Raw genomic sequence first — 21,670 nt, forward strand, 5'->3', positions numbered from 1 at the left:
CAGGTGGGTAAATTCAGGTGGTCTAGTCCTGAATGTGGCATGATGGTTTCTCATAGAACAAAGCCACATTCCAGCTGTCATAACAAATTCCATCTTTAGAGGAGGCAGAGGCGAATATATGAGTATAATTTACTTTACAATATCTTAGTGATGCTGGATTGCCTTCCTAGGAAGATGATTTAGTTGCTCAGTCAGTCACCCACATAGTGACCAGGTGTGGAGGAGGACAACCTTCATAAGAGAATGGTGGCAGGTGCAGCTTTTTAAACCGTCCCCTGATGAGCTGCACCTGCCAAAATGCCCCCTTCTATTCAGTGGTTAAAGGCAGAGGTCCCCTGGCCCTCTCAGTATCTGGTCACCCAACCACAGCAAGTACAAGAAGCCAAAGACATGGCACAAGCCTAGGCCTGTCTACTCAGAAGTCACTCCTATTGTGTTCAATGGGACTTACTCCCAGGAAAGTGTGGCTCAGACTGCAGCCTCAGTGCCTGAGCCCAGCTTCCAAAATAAACCTCTGACCTTCCTTCGTCTTGCTCCTGATAGAGACCAATCCTATGCCTGTCTACTCAGAAGTAAGCCCCATTACAGTCAATGGGGCTTACTCCCGGGTAAGTGTGGACAGGATGGCAGCCTTAGAGCCCAATCCTATGCCTGTCTACTCAGAAGCAAGTTCCATGATAGTCAATGGGGCTTACTCCCAGGTAAGTGTGGACAGGACTGCAGCCAGCGCCTCTTTATTCCCTCAGCCTCCTCCACATGGCGTCCGGCACAATCAACACGCCCCCCCCCCCCAGCAGGGCAGCCAGTGCCTGTTACCCGGGAAAGGCTGACGTCAAGCGACGGCGGTGGGCGGAGCCTCTTGGCTTCAGTGACGCAACGCCGGAACCGTCTCTTCCAGTGGGCCGTTCGGGAGGCAAAAGCGAAAAGCGTTTGGAAAAAATAACCCCGGGCGGCCGCCGTAGTCCCGTTAACTCTCTCGTCGCCAGCACGCGCTGAACGTTGCGAATCAGTCGGCGTCCTGCTTCCGGCGCGGCCGCGTCACTTCCTGCTCACGCCGGCCCTCGGCTCTCTCCCTTTCTCTCTCTTCCCCACTCCCTCCTTCCCTCGCCCCTCTCCGGACCCGGATGCTGACTGGCGGCGGCGGCTCCTCTCGGGACTGTCAGTGAGGCCCGGCGGGCTCTCGTGCTGCGATGGCGGCGGAGGCGGCCGCGGCCGCGGGGGCGTCCTGCTCCTCGGCGCCGGTGTCGACGGGCCCCTGCGAGTGGCTGCTGCTGCGGGACGGCTGCCTGCGCTGCGACGCCGACGGGCTCTGCAGCCTCTGCTACCACCCGGCGCTCAACGCCATCCTGGCCGTCACCGCCCGCGGCGCCATCAAAGTCATCGACGGCACCTCGGGAGCCACGCTGCAGGCGTCGGCGCTCAGCGGTGAGCGGGCGGGGCGGGGCGGGGCGGAGGGGCGCCGGCGGGCCCGGCCCGCGGGCGCGAAGGTGAGGGAGCCGGTCTCGCGCCCGCCCACCTCCCCTTTCCACGCGTCGGGGCGGCGAAGCCTCGGAGGAGCGCGGCGGAGGGGAAGCTGGCGGGGGGCGGTCGGGGGTCCGCGGCGGCGTGACGTCAGCGGGCGCCTCTCGCCCTGCCGCTGCCCGCGGGCTCCCGGCCTCTTCCCAGCCCTCTGCTGGAGCGGTCGCGCTCTGGGCCGCACGTGGGGGCGGCGGCGTGTGGCGGCCAGCACACACCGGCGGGGCTTCCCCTCCTGCCCGCCACGCGAGGCGGGACAAAGTGTGGCTGAGGACTTTGCCTGGCACGGCACCCTGTAGGAGCCCTGTGTGCCCAGCGCTGGGTGCGCGACGGGGGTCCGGTGGTGCGCCTGCGGGCGGGGCAGCTGCAGAACCCCCGCCGGTAGCACTTTCCTGACACCTTCAGCATTAACGTTCCGCTTAGATGCTGGCCTAGAAATACAGTCTCTTGACCTCAAAAGCAGCAGCAGAGCAGCACTGCTCTTTGCGTGTGCGCTGACGTGATGACACTTAATTTCTCCTATTTCAGAGGTGGTGCTTTGGAGCAGAATAGGCAGGTTTGTACTTTGTACGACAACAAAGGCATGTGGGTTTATCTGGGGGTTTGTTTTCTATAACATACCCCTGTCCTTGGGTTCTTCAGTTAAATTTCAGAGTCCTCATGTTACTTGACGCTTCTGCGTATCCAAATAGAAACTAGCGCGGTGGAAAGAAACATTGTGAGAGGAGTGGTGGAAAAGAAACATAAGACTTGTGTAGCCCGGCTTGAACTGCACATATTAAAGCAGTTCTGGTAATCTCGTTCAAACAGAATAGGTTAATACTGCAAAGGAGAAAGGAGGTTGCGTACAGCCTGAGGGCCCAATCCTTTCCGATTTTCTGCTGTGTCTGTGGGGTATGCACTGCTTCCTGTGTTGGGGAAGCAACCACAGAGGCCACCTCAAGGCATGGGATCATTTGTTCCCTTACCTCAGGGCTGCATTGTGGCTCCACCAGTGCTGGAAAGTTGGATAGGATTGGGCCTTGAGTGGTCCTGTGACTAGAGTGTTTGACTGAGAGCTGGGTTCAAATTTTTGTTACCTTAAGGATAACAAAATCCTTATGTAGCCAGGCTTGTGCTCTAGATGTGTATGTAGAGATGTGCCTGCCTATCTGCAGATGAAGAACTGTCAACTATCACTCTAACCCAGGGGTGTCAAACTTATTTCATACAGCAGACCAAATAGTATTTGGGGCATCTGCTGAGGGACGGGCATGTCTTTGTGCAGAGAGTAACATCGTTAAGCAGGTGATGACCAAAAATAAGGACTTTCTCCTCACCTTAGGAACTCATTAGTGGCAACTGGCAGAACATAAAATATCCAAATCTTGATGTTTTAAAGATATTGGAGAACCCAGTTATCACATGGGCCACCCTTTCAGCAGCACTGCTTTTGACAAGATGTCACTTGCAACTCAGCAGCGGGTAGTGGTGCTGGGAGAGCCCAGTTATCATGTGAGCTGGATAAAGTGCTTACACAGTCTAGATCTGGCCTTTGGTCCTTGTGTTTGACATTCCTGCTTTAACCTGATCACAGCTAGTTGTGCTTGTACCCACTCTAGAGTATTTCTTAACTATGCCCACTGAACTCCACAGTCAGGGAATTAGAGGGCAGGTCCTCTCCTGGATTAGGAACTGGTTGAGGTCCAGGAAGCAGAGAGTGGGTGTCAGTGGGCAATTTTCACAATGGAGAGAGGTGAAAAGCGGTGTGCCCCAAGGATCTGTCCTGGGACCAGTGCTTTTCAATCTCTTCATAAATGACCTGGAGACAGGGTTGAGAAGTGAGGTGGCAGAGTTTGCAGACGACACCAAACTTTCCCAAATGGTGAAGACCAGAAGTGATTGTGAGGCGCTCCAGAAGGATCTCTCCAAACTGGGAGACTGGGCAGCAAAATGGTAGATGTGTTTCAATGTAAGTAAGAGTAAAGTAACGCACATTGGGGCAAAAAATCAAAACTTCACATATAGGCTAATGGGTTCTGAGCTGTCTGTGACAGAACAGGAGAGAGATCTTGGGGTGCTTGTGGACAGGTCGATGAAAGTGTCGACCCAATGTGCGGCATCAGTGAAGAGGTCTAATTCCATGCTTGGGATCATTAGAAAAGGTATTGAGAATAAGACAGCTAATATTGTAATGCTGTTGTACAAATCGATGGTAAGGCCACACCTGGAGCATTGTGTCCAGTTCTGGTCACCACATCTCAAAAAGAATAGAGATGGAAAAGGTGCAGAAGAGAGCAACCAAAATGATTACTGGGCTGAGGCACCTTCCCTATGAGGAAAGGCTACAGCGTTTGGGCCTCTTCAGTCTAGAAAAGAGGTGCCTGAGGGGGGGCATGATTGAGACATACAAAATCATGCAGGGGTTGGACAGAGCAGAAAGAGCGATGCTCTTTTCCCTCTCACATAACACCAGAACCAGGGGACGTCCACGAAAGTTGAGTGTTGGGAGAATTAGGACAGACAGAAGAAAATATTTCTTTACCCAGCGTGTAATTAGTTCGTGGAACTCTTTGCCACAAGAAGTAGTGATGGCATCTTGCCTGAATGCCTTTAAGAGGGAATTGCACAAATTTCTGGAGGATAAGTTCATTACTGGTTACAAGTCATAGTAGGTATGTGCAAGCTCTTGGTTTTAGAGGCAGGCTGCCTCTGATTGCCAGATGCAGGGGAGGGCACCAGGATGCAGGTTGTGTCTGTTGTCTTGTGTGCTGCCTGGGGCATTTGGTGGGCCACTAAAATACAGGAAGCTGGACTAGATGGGCCTTTGGCCTGATCCAGCAGGGCTCTTCTTATGTTCTAACATCTTTTTGTATGTTGTAAGACTATAGTAGAATTACTGGGTTATTTTAAAAGCAAACAAACAGTACAACAGCTTCAGTACTGTAAAACGAAACAAGTGTGGAATTTTTTAAATACAAATAATTAAAATGCTGAAATGTCTAGGTGGGCAAACTTGGCTTTGTGAAGAGAGGTTCTTTGTAAATTGATGAGTGAGCTGTGGGGCAAGGAGGGTAAGTCAGCAATGCTGTGGTCATTTACCTGAGCGTAACCTCCACTAAACACAGCAGGACTTACTTCTGAGTAAACATGCATAGGATTGCACTGTAAGAGCCTAACATGAGATTGATAGCTCAGGGCTCAATCCTATCCAACTTTCCAGCACCGGTGCAGCCCTGAGGTAAGGGAGCAAATGTTCCCTTACCTTGAGAAGGCCTCTGTGATTGCAAGATTGCAACAAGATGCAGCCCACGCCCCGTTGGCATGGCTACACCAGCACTGGAAAACTGGATAGGATTGGGCCCTCAGTTATCTATATTTGTGGCCAATGAGATTACTCGTCGGTTTTCCTTATAAGTACTTTGAGGTGAATTCTGTCTATAGAATTCTTAGGCTTTTGAATATTTGCTCAGAATATGTCCGGCAAATACACTCAATAAAATCAAAAAAATAAAGAGGACCAGCACCAGTTAAAAAAAAAAAAGTCCTGAAGCTGTGCCTAAATACATCTACAAAGAAGTAAGTTGTGTTGAATTCAATGGGATTTATTACCACAAAGGTTTGTGTAGGATAGCAGCCTAAACCAGTTATTTCCTTAAAGAAATGTTCCATATTAACTGTGATGTAGTATTTGAATTAAAGGTATTATCATTTGTCTCATACACTTTGGGGTAGAAAGCTAAAAATCAAAAGCAGTTAGTGCTTAATAAAGTCATGGTTCCTTATTAATGTGTAAGTACTGAAAACATATGGATGGACATCTGAAGGATGCACTTGAATGTTACATAAATTTTGTGCATGGGAATGCATTTTCTTAAATATAAACATTTGGGTCTAATTTTTTCATGAACTTTGTATACAGGTCATGAGTCACATGTCTGATGGTGTGTTCTTCACTATGCATTAAAATTCTGCCTGCATTTGAGCCTGTCTTTAGGAATGCCCTTTACACTGGTGTATTGGTCCCTTTGTCTGCAGTGTAAGCAGTTATATCTCTAATGAAACTGTAGTTGTAATAGTCTTTTTTTCTGTTTCTTATTTCATTGATTCATTTTTGCATTAAGCAGTGCTGTTTCTTAATCTGTAACTTGTGTTTGTAATTGCAGGATGAACAATAGAGTGATATGAATTCTGTCTTTTTATTTATCAAGAATGGTTTATTAGGTTACAACATTCATCTAGGGCTAGACTACTGGAGTGATGAATTTGGAGAAGAATAAGCAAGGGTGTAATCTGGCTTGTACAGTCTTTAAAGTTGTTGATGTTAGGCAAGGACCAGAGCTGAAAGGGAAATTCTTTCTCCCTCTTTTTTTAAAGCATAATGATATGTATTCTTGCTTGAACTCAATTGATTATTCTTTGTTTCTGTCTTGTACAGCTTTGTATTAGTTTTGTCATGCTACATATTAGCAGAAAGGGATTAAAAAATTTTGCCTACAGGGATGTATTTCTGATGAACATACAGTTGAAATCAGAGTCCTTTCCTCCATTTCTGGAAATAGAATTAACTTGTTTCAGGCTGCAACCATAGACACACTTTCCTGGTAGTAAACCCCACTGAACCACTGGCGATCCTGGCCCCTGTGTTGCCCTGTGGGGCCAGGATCGCAGAATGATGTTCTCCCCCCTGAGACGAATGCCGCCGCCTCCATACAGGAGCCTTCTGAGGGCTGGAGGACGCAGTGTGCAACCTCCTCTGGCCTTCCGAGGCCTCTGAAAGACCTTAAATATCACTTCTGGTTTTCACCAAAAAACAAAAGTAAGATTCAAAGGCTCTCTGGAGGCCTTTGAAGTGCTGAGGAGGCTGCTCACGGCCTTCCCAGCTCTCCAAATGGGAGAGAAAAGCAGTGGGGTGGGGCAAGGAAGGCACCAACTCCTCTGCAGATGTGGCAGCCTGGGACACTTGCACCCTCCAACCCCCCCTAGGTACGCAAGTGAACTATGAGATTTACTTCTGAGTAGTCATGCTAAAGATTGAATTGTCAATCTGAGAATACAAATAAACTTTGTCAATTTGGCTGCGGGCACTGTTCTTATATAAATCCAATGCAAACAGATTACTATTGTTTCTAGTCCATAGCATGATGCAAATAAAACTTCACCTGGGGTGGGGCTAAAACATATTCTGCCAGAAACCCTCCACCAGGTAAACTGAATATTAGCATTAGCATGAACCTGTAGGGGGTTAGTCATACTTGCATGCGAAGAGAGTCCTTTTGAAATAAAGTGTTTGATAGGGTATAGTTGTAGTGTAGTCTCTGTGTCACTTAGAGAAGGGGGTGATTGGTGAACCTATTCTTGTTCCCCTTAGACCAGTGGTTCCCAACCTTTAGGAGACCGCGGACCACTGAGGAAAAATTGGAATTGTCACGGACCACATGCAACCCCCTACCCCTGCGCACAAAAAAATACATTAAATTTGTAATACAGGTGACCTTCACCATCCATGGGGGTTCCGGAACACCTGCAGATAAGGCAAACCATGAGTATTCGAAGCCTGTGGTTCCCCCCCAATCTAACCGAAGCTGAGCTCAGGTCAGTCTGGAGGCTCTTAAGCCCGCAGAATGAAGTCTGGACATACTTAAAGGTGATTTCTGGTTTTTGGCAAAAACCAGAAGTAACCTTTAAGCAATTCCAGGCTTCATTCTGAAGCCCACAGAGGCCATTGGCAGATGCACACAGCCTTTGCAGGCTTCAGAAGAGCCTCCAAAGGTGAGAAGAGCACAGCTCCCTTTGCCTCCAGAGGCTCCGGGTTGGCCGCACCACAGGTTATGCGGGCTGCCTGTAATTAGAAAAGATTTATTTGAGATTTATTATCTATAGAGAAGATTTGTGGTTTGCTGCTTTTGCTACCAGCTGCAGGCAGTCTGTTATCGGGCCTCTCTGGGGGGTCCATGGGGGACTGCTTGTTCAGTGAGACACTGGAAGTGATCAAAAGCTTTTTTTCCCCCCTGAGACCTCGCAGACCACTTCCTAGGGTCTTGCGGACCACCTGTGGTCCCCGGACCATGGGTTGGGAACCAGTGCCTTAGGCAGTGGTTCTCAAACTGGGGTGTCATGCATACTGTCAGGGCCAGTAGAGCCCTGGCTTCTGCTCCCTTAAGGTTTTGTGTTTGTGAAACTGGCAGTGGTTGTGATTGCAATTTTTACTGACTCTGCAGCATGGGGAGCCCTATGTAGGCTGATGCGGGTGTTCCCTGCACCCCCAGGAGGCTGCTGCAGCTCTGGTAAGTAGCAGCAAGCCCCTGCTCCCCTTCAGAATGGTGTGATCCAGCTGATCGCGTTGCTGCCTACCCCCCCAACACTGCAGCTCAAACTCTCCCTGAGTTTGAGAACCACTGTCCTTAAGGCTGAAAACTCTGTCCTGAAACTCCCTGAGAGTTTGAGAACCACTGTCCTTAAGGCTCTCCAGTTGTTGATTTCTACTTTAGTATTTGTCATATAAGTCTATTTTGTGGATATTATAGAGACATTTATATATCTGTATTTTAGTCATATGGACATAAAAATCAATTTGTAATGAATCGTCTCATTGCTTTATCTAGTCTAGTACTTTCTATTCCAACTAGCACCAACGAAGTCCTCAGAAGAAGTCTTTCCCACTACTACTGGATGTTCTGGGAGATGTCAGGGTTTGAGCTTGACCTTATGTATGTAAGCGGGTGCCCTAAGTTCTCCACCAGTCACTGATTCTGACTGCTCTGAGCTCTCTCTCTCTCTCTCTCTCTCTCTCTCTCTCTCTCTCTCTCTCTCTGTGTGTGTGTGGTTGTGTGTGTGTGTGGTTGTGTGTGTGTGTTTTGGACTCAGTGTTTCTAGTGTTCTTTTTGGATTATGATACCCTTCCAAATTATGGACTCATCTCTCATCTTTCCTTTTTAGAGAAGAATATGATTGCAATCAGTTTCCTTCTAATTCATGTGGCCAAGTGGCTGTGCTCCTCCCTGTTGAGCTCTGTGCCATGCAGGGCTTGGCAACCTGGTTTGCCAGACATTTGCAGTGGGTGTTGTGACTTGATGCACAGCCACTGGAGGGATCCATGCACAGCAATGGACCCCTTAAGGAGAGTGCTGTTACAATACAACTGAAGACAATGAGACACTTTTCCTGGGTTCTTTAGTCTACTTTTTGGTCTTGTTGAGACATTGAAGCCAATTCTGATGGATGATGTGTGTCTAGAGTTTGACAGGGGTTCTTTTCCCCTATTGATTTTCTTCTGAGGACTTTTGTTGCTATATAGAATACCAGTGGTATGGATCGTGGTTGTTGTGTTAATGCTGATATTTGGTGTAAACCAGATAAAGCTTCTGGTAGCTCTGAATTGCAGCATGAAATTCTTTCTGGTCAAACTCAAGACTGTAACAAGAAAAGGAAACTCTCCTGTTCTATAGGAGTTGGTTTTGTTGTCATGATTGATGGATGAAGTTGTTGGGTGAGATCTTCCATAAATTTGGAATTAGGTTTTATCAATATACTGATGGCATTGAGCTTTAAATTTTAGCAGATGTAAGGCTTTAGTGCCTGGGAGCTGTGGAAGATAGGATGCAATCTCAAACTGAATCTAGATGTAACTGAAGTAATGTTTGGTGGGAGATCTAGAACCTATGAATCTTCTCATTGGATGGTTGAATTTGTCATGGATGGGAACTGTTAACTTGAGGGATCTTGTTGATAGCTTATGCTTAGTTCAGAACCAGCATTATGTTTAGTAATTTTAAGTCGTGGTTGTGGTCTAAGCATTTTCAGTCAGGTGCATCTGATATGAACTATTATCCAGAAGACCTACAGCTATTGGACTACCATTTTTTCATGCTTTTTTAGCTTCAAGTTTTGACTGTTCAGAAACTTCAGCTTGTGAGAATAAAGCTGCAGCAAGGTTCATAATAGTACCATTATTCCTACTAATTGAGCAAGAGGCAATCAATAAAGTGGTGCTCTTCTTATATTTGGCAGGGGGAGACCACTCGTCCCTATGTACCCCAGCATATTATCTTTTCCAGTGGCTGTTTTGTTGGTGTTTCTTTTGCATCTATTTAGATTATGAATCCTTTGGGGACATAGACACTTTTATTTATTTTGCTGTATAATCCTGTTTGTAATCTATTTTGCTGAAAAGCAAAATAATAATATGGGTATTACTAATAATATTCAGCCTATTTTATGGCAGCTGAAGGACTGTTAGTCATTTTCTAGGCACAAGGCAGTGAGTTCCAGACTGTGAGCTGTGTTCCCTGGGGAGCCATGGAAACCAGCCAAGGGAGCCACAGAATCATTGCGAAAAACCCACCACCCTGTACAGTGTATAGCATTGTAGCCCTAAAGGGAAACCATAGCCAATAAACCAGTAGGTTAAGGGAACCACCAGCCGAAAAACTTTGGGAACCGCTGTCTTAAAGTATTGGTTTTAACATGTAAATGTTCATGTATCTTGGTCCTTTGGACCTAGTAGAGTGTATGTCTTCATGAAAGGACTTCATACTTGTTGCCATTCATTAAGATTTGCAGGAGAGGCCATGCTCAAAGTTCTCTTAGTGAATGAGAAATGATCTGCTAACTGAGAAAGGAGGACTTTCTCAGTTGTGCAACCAGTGTGGTGGAACAACTTGGCTTCATATAGCTGGTTAGCACTAGAAGGAAGTCTGCTGAAGATTGTTGCCCCCCCCCCCCCGAGACACTGTGTATGATTCTTTTATCATTATGGCTAATAATAGTTAAATAGTTGATCCAAAAAGAGATGAAGAGAGGACTGCAGTGACAGTAAGCAGAAAGTGAAATAAGCATCAGCAGTGGGGTCTGCTCTCCTGCTTCAAGCTCAGTAGGAGAGTGGCAAATTTTCCAAGTAGCACTATATGTTAGAGCAGAGGTGTCAAATTTGTTTCTTGCAGCAGACTGTATTGAATTCATGGTCTCCTGCAGGTCAGTTTTGAACACCATATTTGTGTAACAAATAGGATATACAATGACTAGCAAAGCAGGTAAGTACAATTCATAGCCAATGTAACTTATTAAGGCTATATCCACTATATATTACTATAGTGCTGTATACTGATTCAATATTGTTCATTTTAGACCTTATATTTGACACACTGCACTACTGTTATTGAAAACTAAGCAATTAGTGTCTGTAGATGGGGGGGGGGGGGCTGAGACAGTGCTTCATGTAGGCCGAACATTTCCTTGGAGGTCAGGAAAGAACATTTCCTTGGAAGTCAGTCTCACTGAATGCAATGAAATTTTTCCCCAACCTGCAGTTAAGTGTGCTGTGACTCCAGCCTTAATCAATGTACTGCAATCATGTTTGTTTGTACAGGATGTATACAGGATGAAGACATAGTTTATTTTGTCTTTGAGACTGCAATCCTATGCAGGATTAAACTTGCCTGAACCCCTTAGTTCAGGAATTTAGGCTCCCAAGGCTTCAATTCTATGTACACTTAATTGGGAGTAAGACTCAATGAAATTTGTGGGAGTTACCCTCTGCACAAGTTTGGGCTGCAAGTCTCTTGTTTGTCACTGAAGCCCCAAACGCAAAGACATTTTTCCCTGCACAGGAAAATTTAGTCAGTATAGCAGACAAGCAAAGCAGTGAGATTACTATGCAAAATCAAAGACGCTTCGCTCCTTCCCTACATATGTTCACAGTACATCCCAGTAAGAAGATGACAAAGTCTTATGTCTACTCATAACATCTGTAAAAAGAAGTATTAGGAGGCAGAGGCTGGAACAAGCAGCAGCTGCTGCAAAAGGAGCTGAGGGCTGGTGCGAGAAGTCATAGAGCAGAAGGTGCAGGCACACTGCACAAGAATGGCCACAAAGTATGTATGTACTTTTGTTGGCCACGAGTCGCATTGTGTAAGCACATGCGACTCACCTGCTCCGAATGTAGCTAAGTTGTGGGTCAGAATGATTGGTTATTGTCACAGATGTAAAACGCACCCAATCATTATGTGGGCCAGATAAATAACTTCCATGAGCTGGATCCAGCCCACAGTCCATACATTTGACACCCCTGTTTTAGAGAATACACAGTGTGTTCATCATCTTCATGATGCAGGTGATTCGTTGTAGTTTGTTCTAAAAACAAAAGTGTGGTATTCTCTTTTCCGTCATAGAGTACAATGAATAGCATGTAACCTAGTTCTCTTTTTTATTCTCTACAGCCAAACCAGGTGGACGGGTGAAATGTCAGTATATTTCTGCTGTGGATAAAGTCATCTTTGTGGATGATTATGCAGTTGGATGTAGGAAAGATTTGAATGGTATCTTGCTGTTAGATACAGCTCTTCAAACGCCTGTTTCTAAACAAGATGATGTGGTTCAACTTGAATTGCCAGTTACAGAGGTAAGTCATTAGAGCTCTTACTTATATTGCAAGTTTTGTTTTCCCAGGGTCTTAATTGTGCTTGAATTATATGTCTAATGGATGCAATTTACAAGTGTATGTCACAGCCGTAATACAAACAAGCTGTTCAGTTTATTATAGTGTTGCGACTGCCATGAAATGCACAATTTGTGTGTGTTCATTGTTCGTATGCAGCAGTGTAATGTACTTATTTTGCCTGTGAAAGTAGTTAGTGGGCAGAACAGTTTTTCTCCATGGCATGCAAAGTAAATGTCCAGGTTGTCTGACGTAATCTATATATTTGTAATGTGCACAGTTCATGATCTATTTGTCCTATTTGTAATGATTGACCTCAGTGGTCTCATTTTTATCCCAGCTATTTTATTCTTTCCCATAGAATGCTTCTATTCAGTGTGTGATAAATTAAAAAGATTATAATGCATGGAACTTGATCTCTTTTATATTCAGGTATTGGTTTGAAAATTTAAGAGATACTAAATTTAAAAAAAATGAAATTTAAGTAAAAATCTATTTTTAATTTTAAAAATAATCCGTTTCTGGTTATCTGGTTTTAACGTCTGCTATTGTCAGAGTTACTGTTGAAAGTCAGTGTAATTTTGGACTACTGACTGTAGAGCCTCTGTCTGAATTTCCTACTCAACCATGCAACTCTTTGGGGGTGACACTAAACCGGTTACTTACCTTTCTTTTAGGGTGATTGTAAGAATAAAATGGGGGTAGTGGGGAACATGCATGCTTGCATGTGTACACTCATACACACACCCTGCCCCCCCCAAGTTCCTTAGAAGAATGGTAGGATTCAAACATTTTAGGTAATAGTAGGCAATATACTGAGATTATGATTGAGTTCCCCTTGTGGATTATGGATATTGCCCCCCCCCCACTTTTCCTCCATGCTGTGCTGCAGGTCGTCTGACCCTTGTCAGTGTCTTTTGAAGGAATTTGGAGAGTTGGAAAGAAGTAGGCTTTTGCTTGTGAAGCTGAGTGAGCATAACTTCAAGATGCTACTCAGTTATAGTAATAGTAATAATGCTACTCAGTAATAATAATGGGAGATACAAATACAGAAGTTAATATTTCATAAGTTAGTTTGCTAATTGGCAAGTACTACAGAGTTCTAAAATTGAGGATGATCCTTTTGTTGTAGAGTAGGGCTCTCCAAACTGCGGCCCACGGACTGTATCCAGTGTTTGGAGGAAGCACTCCCATTGTGACCAGCACTTACCATTCTGATGGGCTGCCACTGCTCTTGACACCCAGTCTCCTCCTCCAGTACCAACTTCACCCAAAATGTCTTCTGAATCCATATCCCTGTTGAATCCTATGCTCTTCGTAGCCATTTATCCTCTCTTCAATGGTCTCAAAACTTTTTAGAGGTCCTAGAAGCTGCTGCTTGGTTTATAAATGCCAACGAGTGTGGCTATAATGGTGATTGGGCAGCAGTGCTCCCCCCAAGTAGCAGTTTGTTTAACCCTTGATGCACGTAGCCTAATTTGCCCTGTCTTTTTGGCGAACCACCAAAAATTGGATCATTGCCTTTCTGCTGGATTCCACACCCACAGTTTGAGAACCACTGTTCTAATTTAATTGAGCTAAGAAGACAGTAGAGAGTAAGTACCTTTGGTTAATAATAGCATTTGTATAGGGCAAGGGTCTCTAAACTTTTCGGCTGAAGGGCCGCATCAAATATCTGGCACAGGGTCAAGGGCCGGGGAAAAAATATTAAATATAAAATTTAAATAAATACATTAGAGATGGAACTTGGATGAATGAATACATGAATGGGCTCAAATGTCCAGGATTTCTCCAAGCACAAACACAGCCCAAGAAATAAAGCACACACTTAAATGGACCCACATTCCACCACCCCACAAGCACAACTCTGGTTGTGTTGGTCAACTGGGCCAGATACTCTCAGAGGATCAGAGGCTGGCCGCAGGCCAGACAGAGGCTTGCTGCGGGCCGCATCTGGCCCCCGAGCCAGGGTTTGGAGACCCCTGGTATAGGGCTTTCTGAGTGTGCAAAGCACTTCATATATATTTTCTTGATGCTGTCCTTATAACTTCTTGTAAGGTTCATAAGTAGTAGCAATTTCATATTTTCCCTGGAGAGCTGAGATTGAGAGGGAGTGATGTGTCCAAGTCTATCTAATCAGTACATGGCAGAAGCAAGCTTCTAATTGAGGCAGCCTTCGTTCATAGCTTGATCTCCTAGTAACAGGCTCTGGTGTAAGACTGGAATTGGCCAAATTAAGACTGTCTCCTGTTTTAGATTGGAAGGTACTTCCACAATATATTCACAATAGTCGTAAGGCTTTTTAAATCAGGTGGCATGTTTGATGAGTAGAATTGAACAGGGCAGGAAGAATTATATTTGTGTTTTTAGCTGCTTTAACTTTTCCTTATTCTGATGGAGAGTTACAAATGCAAATCAATTAAAATCAGAACAAACACCCAACCTATTCTTATTACCTTGTTTTTTCCTAGTGTTCGAGGCCTGATATTGTTTTCACAGCATGTTCACTTGCTGCTTAGTAATTCATTGTTTTTCTTTAATACCAATGTTCTTCCTCCACAAATGAATAATTGCTGGTAATAAAGACCAGGTAGGCTTTTGGAGGTGGAGAAAAAATTGTTTTATCTTCTGGTGGGTGCCCTTTTGTGCTTCTGGCTGTGTGCTCTTCCTGATTGGAAGTTGCTGGTGAATAACTGGAGGCCTGTTTCTGCCTTTAGGTATTGAAGTGGCTCAGAAAGTCAGAAATGATTGATGTTTACACTGCTTGTAAACTTCCTTTTCGATGATCTCTCCTTAATTATTTGTGCCTAGCTTATCACAGTGTATTGACCTTCGGTGTTGCTTTGGGTAGATATGCAGTTGGCTATTAGCAGCAAATAACTTGCTTTTAAGCAGATTTTATCAGTTTAATAATGTTTCCATTGGGTGCTGTCAGATTATTTTGTTGCATCACAATGTGAGTAGTTTGTGCCTCACTGCCATCCAGATTTATTATTTGTGGTCAATATATCACTTCATCTTTCCTACATTGGATTTATACCTAGAAGCAGTATCTGTAAAGTTTTGCAGAGTCCTTACATTTTTGAAAATGTGATGCTGGGTAATTTGATTTTATAAGATTCCATAGGTAGCAACTAGAGTGGCGTTTGTATAACAGACTTCTGAAGTTAATCTTCTCTGTCCTTCTCTCAGCTCAGCCTCCTGAGCCCTCTCCCAAAGCTGTTAGGAAACTCTCAGCAACAATGAGAGGCTGCAGCGAAGAAGAGAATTGCCAGTCATGGAAAGTGCCTCTGTGTGCATTCTGGGGGTTCCTCCCTCCTTTGCAGCATCCCACATTATTCCTAAAGATCCTCTGGCCTTTGGTAATGGATTTTGGGAGGCAGGGGTGCTCAGGTGGTTGCATTTGGGAAGAGGGTGAAGTGAAGATGACCCAGAGTGCTGTTGTACCTAAAAGCATACAAACCTGGCTGAATCAGGCTAAAGGCCATGTTGTCCAGTGTCCTGTTTCCTGCTGTGGCCCTTCGGTGGCCTCTGAGTAACTCAGAAGCAGGAGAGAAAAGCGTACTCCTCTCTTAACACTGTTTCTCTGCAACTGGTATTCAAAAGCACACTGCACCGGGTATTTTGCAACCATCATGACTATTAGCCAGTGATAGATTCTCCTTCTGTGAGTTTGTCTTGTTCCCTTTTAAAGACATCTATGCTAGTGGCCATCTCTACATCTTGTGGCAGTCAATTTGAAATTAATTATAAACTGGGTGTATAAAGTACTTTCTTTTGCCCATTCTAAATCTTCTATCAATAAGTTGTTTCAGATGACCCCAAGTTCTAGTCTGGTGAGAAGGGGAGAAGATCTTCTTGCTCTTCACACTATGCATTATTTTATAAATCTCAATGGATAATGCTGCTTGAGTACCTGTGGAAACATAGGAAATGAGTAAAAATGCTGAACTAGAACTGACATTTTGATGTTGTCTAGAAATTGCTAACTTCTTTTATGTATCTTAGGCTCAGCAGCTGTTGTCTGCTTGCATAGAGAAGGTGGATGTGTCAGGCACAGAGGGATATGATTTGTTCCTCATGCAACTGAAAGATGGCTTAAAAAATACCTCACATGAAACAGCAGCAAACCATAAAGTTGCAAAGGTAAGAAATTCTCTCTAAGTGTTAAGGCTAGAAGGATTTGTACTTGGCTATTTAGGAATGGAGAACTTGCTAGGTTTTAATACACTTTTTCTGTCTTGCAGTCTTGAGCACTTTGCTGCAAGGAAAAATTAGGAACCCATCCATTTGTCATTGTTTAAATCTTCCTATGTAGTTGTCTGATTTTAATCTGGGTATAAACACAAACAAGTTTGTCATTATTCCTAGAATGACTTAGGCCTAATCCTAAACACTGGCTTACTACTGGCGCACACTGTCGCAAATGTGCTATAAGGCACGTTTGTGAGGATTAGTGCTGGCCGAGCAATGGAGCCCAGCTAGCACTGTTGGACCGCCAGTACTGCACTGCTTGGCAGTGCCTGAACTGCTAGGTGGTGGAGAGGTAGGTGGGGGCATGTGGGGAGGCTGGGAGGAGGTGTTATGGGGCGTGTGGGTGGCGGGGAGGAGGGCAGGACCAATCCTGAGCTCCATGTTAGGCTGCATGGCCTGACACAGAGGCTCTTGATTCTACACCAAGGGCTGCTGCAGAATTGAGTAGTCCCATTGCAGGGCTACTTTCCTTACCCAGGGGCAGAGGCGAACATCCCCTTCCCCCGAGGAGCCACTGGTGGCTGCCTGGTTGTGCTTAGGATGCTGTGGCAGCCATTTTCGGTGCCGGGCAGCCCTGTGCTCTGGGCAGCTCAGGATTGGGCTGCCCCTTTTTCAAAGGACACAAAGGCGATTTTCCTGTGTAACTGCTAGGTAGCTTTCTCTGCTCTATAACATGTTTAAACACTGGTTTTTAAAAAAGAAAAGGAAAGAAGCCAATGACAGCAGTTGGCAAATTTGGACTGATATTTGTCAGCTGCTGAGCAAGCATCTAAGTACCTACAGTGATCTGAACTTGTCCTGTTTTAAGGAGCAATTGCTTTCAGGAATCACCATGAAAATCGCTTCTTTGGATTATCATAAATAGGTGTTTATTAGTTCAGTTTCTTTCTTGTTCTTTGAGTTTCTCTAGATTTCAAGAAGATAATAGTTAAAAGGAAGGACTATAGACAGTGGTTCGAAATTAGAGAACTGCAAGGGAGTTATGCTCATGCATGAATAGAGCTTTCCTGCTTCCTTCATCTGCTGCAAGTCTACTAGTGTCTGCTAAAAACCCACCCTTGAGCATTGAGAAATTCTCTAAAATAGCATGTGGTGCTGGGGAATTGTAGATGGGGATGAGGAGGGAAAAACTTGATGGAAATTAGGGAACCCCTTCTCATGGAAGTAAGATTGAAGTCATTACATTTAATTTTTCCCCTAAAGATAATAATAATAAAATAATAATAATAATAAACTTTATTTATATCCCGCCCTTCTCCCCAAAGGGACCCAGGGTGGCTTACAACATGTTAAAAACAGATTAAAAACATAATTTACCAGCAAATAAAAACGTATTAAAACACATTAACAGATACCATAAAAACAGTAGTCAGATAAAAAGTCAGATAAAAAGAGCAAAATGCAGCAAATCATAGAGGAATCAGGCCTGTAAAAATACTAAAAGATATAGAAAAGATGTTAAAAGGGCCATGAACTCAGAAGGCTTGTTTAAACAAAAGGGTCTTCAGGCCTCGCCGAAAAGTCTCAAGATGCATTCTGTTGTCTACTGTATGTCCTTGGTTTGCCCCATGGTATATTTAGCAATTTATATATTGCTTCCAGGGAACTGATTGTGACAAACCTATAATGTTCACTCTTAATCATGTTGGAATCTTTGCTGTTTAGATATTGTACCAAGTTAACAAATTTTGTGGATTCTCATGTTGGCTGATGTGTTTTACTCAACAGTATGGCATTCTTAGTGCCCAAGAATACAAAGCTTAATCATACTAGCTCTAGTGTGTAGCTTGCTACACAAGAACAAGAAAGGACCATGTCTTACCAAGATACATAACCATGTAGATGAGTTGTACTATTGAAACTCAGCCTGTACATTGTAACTTTTGTTTTTTATTATGGTTGTATCATTAGAATACATACTTACTAAATTTGAGCTTGGCTCACTATAAATTATTTGTATTGTTTTTAAATTTATGAGTTTGTGTTTTATTCTGCAGTGGGCAACAGTTACGTTCCATCTCCCTCATCACGTATTGAAGTCTGTCGCCGGTGCCATTGTAAATGAACTCAAGAAGATAAATCAAAATATTGCTGCCTTATCTGTAGCCTCATCTGTGATGGATAGATTGTCTTACCTCTTGCCCAGCGCACGACCTGAACTGGGTGTGGGGCCTGGCCGATCAGTGGATAGGTATGGAAAGAATAATTCGAGAAAAATATTCTACAATCTTTTATTTGTACACAGGTCTTTTAAACTTTCTGATACAGGCCAAATTTGGAATGTGTCTGAAGAAACTCCATTTTAAAGCCTTATTTCTTTTGGGTGGGTTGGGAGGACACCATGACTTTTCAGTAGAAATAAATGGGTTGGAGATACTTTTTGGGTAAAAGTATAACTTGGGGGTGTGTGTATGTGCATGTGCGAAGGAGCAGCTACTGTACAGATGTTTTTGGATGGTGAGGAACAGACTCTGTATGGCAGAGCTTCACAAGTTGTAACCTATGAAGCGAAACACAGACCTGTTATACATTGTGGTTTGACAGGTAACTGACAGTCTCTCTGTGTTTGCATTAACCCAAAAAACTGACATTGGAAAGTTTGAGCCATTGGTGGATTGCATTTGACATGGTAGGAGATCAGCTTATACTGAATCAGATCATTGGTTCTGTTTGCTCCATGGTTTCAGACAGGAATTCTTCTCAGTTTGGAGTTGCCAGGGTTTGAACATACATGCTAAACAAGTGCTCTTTCACTGAGCCATATACCTTCCCATGAAGGTTGCAGTGTAGGGTCACAAGTTGTGCAGATTGGTTTCAATTATTGTCTTACTCTCTTTTTAAAGGTCCTTAATGTATAGTGAGGCTAACAGACGGGAAACATTCACCTCATGGCCTCATGTAGGTTATAGGTGGGCACAGCCAGATCCCATGGCTCAAGCTGGGTTCTACCATCAGGTAAAATTATTGATGCCTTTTATAAATTGCAAATGTTAGCAATTACATAGCAATAATTTTTGGAATATGTTTGGAAAATGAAAATTTTGTTGGGTTTCTGTAGGTTCTGTACTTTTAGGCCTTTACCAAAGTAAAAATTGCTGTGACCTGTAGTAACTCAGCAGGAGGGAGATCTTTTTGCTTCACCTGAATGTTAGCCATGTTCAGGGCCTCTGACAGCCTCCCTAGTCCTCTCAGAGATGACACTCGTCCTCTGCTGCCAGTGAACTGCAGCTCTTTGGTCAGTAGAAAAGAGAACTCAAATAAGTGACTGCCAGACACAGCTGAAACCTGTATAGAGAAATTCCCCAAACACCACTACATAGGAAAACTTAAGTGTATAATAATTTGTGATTAATATTTTGCCATAGCATATAGGCAAGTTGTCATCTCCTCACTAATGTCTGCAAATGAGGGCTTGGTATATAAAGTCAGGATTGAAAATAAGAGCTCAACTTATTCCTCTAAAGTTTTTTCCTCTAAAGTGTTGCAGGCAGGTTTGCTTCCTTAATGAAAGGTGTTGCATACAACAGCATCTCAGCTGTAGCAGTAAATCACCTGGAAGAGCCAGCTTATATATTGTCTGTACACAGGGAGGCTATTCATTTGTGCTTGGTGCTGGATGGAAACAGTGTTGCTCTTCTCTGTAGAGAAGAAGCTTCATCTACAGATGGAGAAATGGTCCCTCCACCTGGGGCAGTGCTGTACTTGCTAAGTGTTCAAGAGAGGAGTAAGAGAAGCAGGTGTGTCTGCCATGATGCTGACGTAATAAAGGCTGGCAGTGTATCTTCACTAGGGACTAAAAAGGGGAAGATGTGGAAAGCGACTGGAAATGAGGAAAAAAACCCCAGTTTTTCTGGAGGCATTTTTTTCCAGTGGACAAATTAGAAATAAAGAAAAAGATGTTTTCTCTTTATTCCTTCAAAATGCTTTCAAGTAACTAATGCTTTCAAATAACTGTGTATTTCAAATTACATAGACGATGGTCTATGTAAGACTATCTGTAGTATTAACCAATTACAATTGCTATATACTGCTGGCATGTACAACGCAAAATGTCTACCTGTTTGTGATTTTTTCTACCTTCTATGGCATGTGAAATAAACTGGTCTATATTTAGAAATATCCATTTGACCCTTAACATTGGTGTTTACTGCTAGTCTTTAATGCTGGGATCGGTTAAGCTGGAGGTAGATTTTAGTTTTTCCCTAGAGCAACCATTTTCAACCATTGTGCTGTGGCACAAAGGTATGCCATGGGAGTTTGTGGGAGGATCATTTGTTAGTAGGGCCACTGAGGGATGTGAGCCCCTGCTATCAAGCCCCTGTCTCAAGACACACGCCTTGACAATTTTAGTGCTTTGTCAGTGTGCCCTGAGATGAAAAAGGTTGAAAATCGATGCCCAGAGGGTTGGAAGGCATTTGACAGACAGACTGTGGTTTTTGTCTTGTACACTCATCCCATTGTTGCCTCTGGCAAGCAGGTGTTTGTGTTGCTTTTCGCTGACATTAATAAGCATATAAAGAAGATAGTTTTTAAGTTCAAATAAACAAAAGGATTAAAAAAAAATACAACAGTGTTGATGGTTTCTATTTTCAGTTTCCCCCCATTTTTACAAATGGCAAAAACTAAGAAGTTTAGGTACCTTTGGCCGCCATGGTTTGCTGTTCAGCTTCTAATACTGGCTATATTTGTAATCATTGTTTGAATAAAGTTAAGCATTTATATTTCTGCCATTAATATACCAGTTTAACTTTATTATGGTGATTGTTATGTATATTGCATTTTATATTAAAGTAGTAAAGCAGGTATAGACCCAATAAGAAAATAATACTGCATAATTTTTAATATTTCTCAAATTTGAGTAGGTTTTCTGGAAAAAGCCATTCCCCCTGGCTTTGAAATTTCTGGAGATTTTCGTCTTTACTAGGAACAAGAATGAAACCATTGGTAATGGTGAAACAAAAATTTGAAATGAAACCAATGGTGAAACTGCTATAGCAGAAAAATGAGAACAGTATATTTGTGCTACATGTGGATGTTTAAAATACTTGTGGATCTCTGTGACAGGGTTGGAGGCTATGTTCGTAGGGAGCATGGAGCTCTTCTGTGTAATCTGCTTGGTAAACATCTGGCCATAAGTGTGTGTGCTTTTTATTTTAAAGCCATTTACCACACAACTAACTCTCCTTATTGATACTATCACAACTGTCACTGGCAAATACGGCTGGCACATTAGCTTTCCACCTAAAGTCTATTCTATTTAACCCTGCAAATAAGCCATAAAAACTAGTAGCTCACTTCTTTTTTAACAATCTCAGCTGTCTGCTTGTGAGTTTAATTGTAATCAGCTTCACACAATCTTCATGCCAGTCACTTGGAGACCATTTTTGGAGACAAAGTTTATTCTTTAATTCAAAACACTATGAAATATAATTCTTGCAGCACTTGACTGCCTTCATAAGAGAGCTTGAATAGGGTGAAAAATGAAGA

At 43.5% G+C, this 21,670-nt stretch overlaps 1 protein-coding gene across 6 annotated transcripts in view; it reads left to right on the forward strand.

The window, feature by feature from the left end:
- Positions 1–1,155: 1,155 nt before the first annotated feature.
- Positions 1,156–21,670, forward strand: part of BIRC6 (baculoviral IAP repeat containing 6) — a 169,640-nt gene continuing 149,125 nt past the window's right edge. For all 6 annotated transcript variants that reach the window (XM_066618148.1, XM_066618166.1, XM_066618187.1 and 3 more), the window contains exons 1-5: positions 1,156–1,425; positions 11,712–11,893; positions 15,938–16,075; positions 18,181–18,374; positions 19,027–19,138. In XM_066618148.1, coding sequence (XP_066474245.1) covers positions 1,191–1,425; positions 11,712–11,893; positions 15,938–16,075; positions 18,181–18,374; positions 19,027–19,138 — 861 coding nt within the window. In that variant the 5' untranslated portion in view covers positions 1,156–1,190. The remainder of the gene's footprint in view (positions 1,426–11,711; positions 11,894–15,937; positions 16,076–18,180; positions 18,375–19,026; positions 19,139–21,670) is intronic.

This window comes from Tiliqua scincoides, chromosome 1 (assembly GCF_035046505.1).
Source record: "Tiliqua scincoides isolate rTilSci1 chromosome 1, rTilSci1.hap2, whole genome shotgun sequence".
Taxonomy (NCBI): Eukaryota; Metazoa; Chordata; class Lepidosauria; order Squamata; family Scincidae; genus Tiliqua; species Tiliqua scincoides.